Source organism: Fukomys damarensis, unplaced genomic scaffold, assembly GCF_012274545.1.
Source record: "Fukomys damarensis isolate Sample0158 unplaced genomic scaffold, DMR_v1.0_HiC HiC_scaffold_30, whole genome shotgun sequence".
In the NCBI taxonomy this organism is placed as follows: Eukaryota; Metazoa; Chordata; class Mammalia; order Rodentia; family Bathyergidae; genus Fukomys; species Fukomys damarensis.
This window is the reverse complement of record NW_022900942.1, coordinates 59,684,515-59,689,283: the sequence shown is the minus strand read 5'-3', so window position 1 is coordinate 59,689,283 and position 4,769 is coordinate 59,684,515. Positions and strand designations below refer to the sequence as shown.

Below are 4,769 nucleotides of genomic sequence, written 5' to 3'. Positions count from 1 at the left end.
CGCCGGTGCCTGCGCTGGTGTGCACGGCCTGGTCCCGCGCACTCCCCGGGGAGAAGCACAGGCAGCGGGCCGGCCCCGCAGCACACAGAAGGGCCAGGCCTCAGATGCATCGCCATTGTCGTCTTGGCCTTCAGCACCTGGAAACTCTTGCTGCTTCGAGGCCTTGCTGAGCAGACCCCGAACCTACTTCTGCCCCTCAGGACCGGGTCCTCACTCTTCCCTACGCTGCCTCCGGAAACACGGATGGAGCTGGGGCAGGGGGAACACACGCCCGTAATCCCAACACCTCGGGAAGCAGAGGCGGGAGGATCGCAGGTTCCAACCCAGTCGGGGCAAAAAAAGGCGGTGGGTGTAACCTGGTGCAACAGCCTTGTTCCACCTCCGCACCACCACACTCGCGCAAAGGCAGGCGCTGGAAGGACACCCTAAAAACGAGAGCACAAATACCTTTTGTGTCACGTTTATTTTCTTGGTGGGCTACTCTGAAACCAGCTCATAGTGATTTACAGAACATACGAGATTCCAGTCCTGGTCTGTAAATCATAGGTTCTTAGAAAATTTCTGGACTGAAACCCCTCTTTATACTCTATGTGATTACAGAGAAATCCCACATTTATGAAGCAAAACTAAACTGTAAGGGAGAACGACTCTATTGCTTCTCTGTGAAATCTAATACCTGGGTTGAAACTATTGGGGAAGCGGATAAATTTGCTATTATCCTTTCCTCGAGCCACCTACGTTCGGCATGGCGGCCTGATAAGTGAAGACCTACTGTCCTCATTCCGAGGTGGAACCGTCCGGCTGGCCGCTTGATAAATAGCTTAGATAGGAGGCCTTACAGCTGATACCGCCAGCAGAGGCCCCAGGAGGATTGGGGGCCCACGGGGCGCTCGACCTCCCCCAGGCCTGGGCCGGGCTGCCCCGCCCTGAGCAGGGAGCACAGCCCTGAAGGACAAATCCACGCTCATAGCACTGTAACCCCCTGGCCCAGGAGTGGGGAGCTGAGCCCACCCTCTGCTCCCTTCACCTGCAGATGTCGGACTCCACCCTCCACGCCTTCACCTTCTCCTCCTCTATGCTGGGAGAAGAGGTCCAGCTCTACTTCATCATCCCCAAGTCCAAAGAGAGTCACTTCGTCTTCAGCAAGCAGGGCAAGCACCTGGAGAGCATGCGGCTGCCCCTGGTTTCAGACAAGGTGGGTGGGGGCCGGGCGAGGCCTTGGCACAGGACGTCAGGCTCACTAGCTGCTCGCCTCTCGGGGTTTTACTCCCCTGTGCTCTATCATTTTGCTTCCTTTTCAGCAGAATTTGAGTGCGGTCAAGAGCCCTATTTTCACTCCTTCCAGTGGTCGCCACGAGCACGGACTCCTAAACCTTTTCCACGCCATGGAGGGCATCAGCCACCTCCACCTGCTGGTGGTCAAAGAATATGAGATGCCGCTGTACCGCAAGTACTGGCCCAACCACATCATGCTGGTGCTCCCCGGCATGTTCAATAACGCAGGCGTGGGTAAGGGGCTCCGGAGGCGCCGGCCACTGCTGGCCAGGAGGGGAGGGTCCTGGCTTCGTCCCGGGGTAGCCGCGAGGACAGACGGCCGAGGGGGGCGCTCTGGGGCAGCACTGCTGAGCCCCCCACACCCCGGAGGAGCCTTTCCTGGTTCCCGGGGGCTAAGAGCAGCCCCAGGGCTCTGACCCCACTCTCCTGAGGTGCAGGACACCACTTCCCGCATGGGCCGGCTCCTGTGCGATTTCACTGACTCAAGTAACGTGGGTCATCTTGTCACGTGCTTGTGGGACACTGTGTATCCACGTCTCCAGACCTTTCTTTGCTCATTTCTCCAATAGGATAATTTATTAGATGACAGAGGTTCTTCATATACTGGATTCTGGATATTAACCCCTTATTGGACATAGTTGCAAATACTCGTTATTTATTTACAGTCACCCATTTCATGGACTGCCTTCCCACTCTTTGATATACAAAAGTTCTTTTATGAAATCCTGCTTGTCCTTTTTTTGTTGTTGTTACTGGGGATTGAACTCGAGTCCTTGTGCTGGCGAGGCAGGCGTCAGAACCACTGAGCCCTTCTTTTCCTTTTGCTGCCAAACTCAGTGTCATAAAGTCTCCCTCTGCGTTTTCTTCTAAAGGTCTAAAGTTCTAGCTTTTAAAGTTAGGTCACTGATCCTCATCTCATTAATTCTCGCATAGCGTATACATGCACTGTTTGTCAACGCCATTTGTTGGACAAACCTTTCCCGCTGAATGGCCTTGGCTCCCTCATCAAAACTCATCTGACCATTTCAACGGGGCTGACTTCCCGGCTCTCTGTGCCTTTACAGTCACCCAGGCTAGGCCTGAACTTGCGGGCCTCCTCAGTTCAGGGTGCTGGGATTACAGATGCGTGCTGCCATGCCCTGCTGGAATTAAAGTGTTGTGGCGGTCTGTTCATTTTTAGCTTATAAAAATGCGACCAATTTTTAGTGGTTTTGTCTACAACACTGTTGAATTCATTTATTTGTAACAAGGTTTTCTGTGGAGTTTTTACTATTCTTTCCAAGTAAGATTCGTCCAGGAACAGAGTCCATTTTACATCTTCCTTTCCAATTGAGATGACTTTTTCTTGCATAATTGTTCTGGCCAGTACTGTTTCTCGATAGAAGTGGTTGGTACCACTGGGCATTCCTCGCCTGTTCCTGGCCTTAGAGGAATCTGTCCTTCGCCCTTCACTAGCACAACGGTAGCTGCTTCCCATGTGGCCTTTATGATCCTGGGAAGGCAAACTACTGAACACTAGCTCTTGGGACACTAAATCTCAGCGTTCTCTTTGATGCAATGAAGCTGTCAAGCTCCTCCATGGACTGAGTGGTCTATCGAGGCCTCTGTTTACCATCTATGTCCCATCTCATTTTAGGGCAGCCACTCATCAAATGTGGCCACTTCCCAGTGATCAGCCTCTTAATCCCCGCTAACACTCACTGATCCTTACCCTTTAGGTGCAACTCTGAGGCCGTCACCACCTTCTTAGAGGTAGGGATGTAAGATAGTGGAGCCGCCCTGTGCCGGTCCCATGGCTGGAAAGCGGCGCAGTCAGGCCCGACGCTCAGCAGCCTGTTTCCTGTCTATTCTCACTACTCCTTCCACTCTGGCTAAAAGCAGATCTCAGCCAAGGTGACAGAACTTTCTCCAGAGATGTGGCTGCCCGTGTCCTGAGGGTGCCTCGAGCGGGGTCCCATCAGTGGAAACGGCTTTCCCCCACACCGCACCCCTGGCTGCGCCCTAGTGTAGGCCCGGCCAGTGGGTGGCCACTTTCAAGCCTGAGAGCTTCCCGCTGTGGTTGAAGGAACTTCTCGGCAGCAGCCTTATCCTCTTGCGCTGCCTCAGAGTGCAGTTCATGGCCTTCACCAGACGAAGCGACTCTAGCGACAGGCTGGCCTCCCGGTGCCTCACTCTCAGAGCATGGGCTGGCGCCTCCCTGCCTGGCCGCCCGCCTGGGCCGAGGGAGGATGTGTAGCCGTGGTCGTGCTGCCTTCCAGGTGCTGCCAGGTTCCTCATTAAGGAGCTGTCGTATCACAACCTAGAGCTGGAGAGGAACCGCCTGGAGGAGCTGGGAGTCAAGCGCCAGTGCGTCTGGCCTTTCATCGTGGTGATGGACGACTCCTGTGTCCTGTGGAACATTCACAGCGTTCAGGAGCAGACCAGGTAGTGACACTCTGAGCAGGGCACACACACCGCTGCTAGCACGCTGGGTGCTGGCTCGGGCCTTTGCCCCTAGATGCACAGGGACCACTTCTGCCTCCCGGGGTTGCTTGGAGAATCTGTTGCAACACTAGGATTTCTCTATAAAGACTGCTGCGTCTGAATCAGAAAACCTGGCTTTAGCTCCAGCTCTGCCTCAACCACGTAGGTGAACAGTCGTTGTTTCACCTCTGTGCCAAGTCAAACCACAGTTCTCCTGAACAGCGCTGCCCTCCTAGAGGGTGCTGTGGGAGGTCAGAGTGCCGGGGAACGGGGGGTGCAGGGGTCCACGAAGATGGGGGATGCTAAACCCTGAAAAGCCCCATCCAATAAACAGCCCTAATCCTCACTGTGCCAGGTGACCCCCAGTCCCCTTCCAGCCAGGCATTGTGTGTCCTTGTTTCTGCTGTGGGCTTGAAGCCAGTGACTTCACGTATGCCTTTACTGTGACAAGAAGTGGAGAAGCATCCTTTAGCGCTTCTAACGTGTGGCTCTCTGGTACTGGCTGGACTTCTGCCTTCAAGTGAGAAGCCCCACACTAAGGCAGCTGTTGAAGTCATAGTGCGAGGCCACAGGAGCGCCGAGCTGAACCCCCCGCCTTATTCTGGGGTGATGCGAGTCTACCAACTCACCGCAGCTGTTCCAGCATTGCGACTGTGCAGTGATCTTAACTTTACCTTTTACAGCCAATCTGTGGAAGGAGTTTGCAGTAAGAATGTGTCCTTGAAGAGTGTCTTGCAGCATATTGAATCCACACCAAAAATCATCCACTACGCGATCCTGGGCATACAGAAATGGAGCAGCAAGCTGACGCATCAGAGTCTGAGGGCGCCGTTCTCTAGGTGCCATGTGCACGACTTTATTCTCCTCAACATTGACCTGACTCAGAACGTGCAGTATGACTTCAACAGGTAGGCCAGACTCCAACCTCCGCAGTGTTTTTATCCCTCTGTCTTGGGCCCTAAGCCCCCTCAGAATACCTAGAATACCTAGGTCAGTGAAGAGAGCTTTTTTGGGTTTTTTTTTTTTTTGGG

At 54.0% G+C, this 4,769-nt stretch overlaps 1 protein-coding gene across 1 annotated transcript in view; it reads left to right on the top strand.

Annotated features, from left to right (window-relative positions):
- Greb1l (GREB1 like retinoic acid receptor coactivator) overlaps positions 1-4,769 on the top strand; it is a 124,270-nt gene that overhangs the window by 110,619 nt on the left and 8,882 nt on the right. Inside the window, exons 24-28 of the mRNA XM_033757414.1 lie at positions 601-743; positions 971-1,195; positions 1,305-1,509; positions 3,534-3,699; positions 4,422-4,646. Of these exons, the coding sequence (XP_033613305.1) occupies positions 601-743; positions 971-1,195; positions 1,305-1,509; positions 3,534-3,699; positions 4,422-4,646 (964 nt within the window). The remainder of the gene's footprint in view (positions 1-600; positions 744-970; positions 1,196-1,304; positions 1,510-3,533; positions 3,700-4,421; positions 4,647-4,769) is intronic.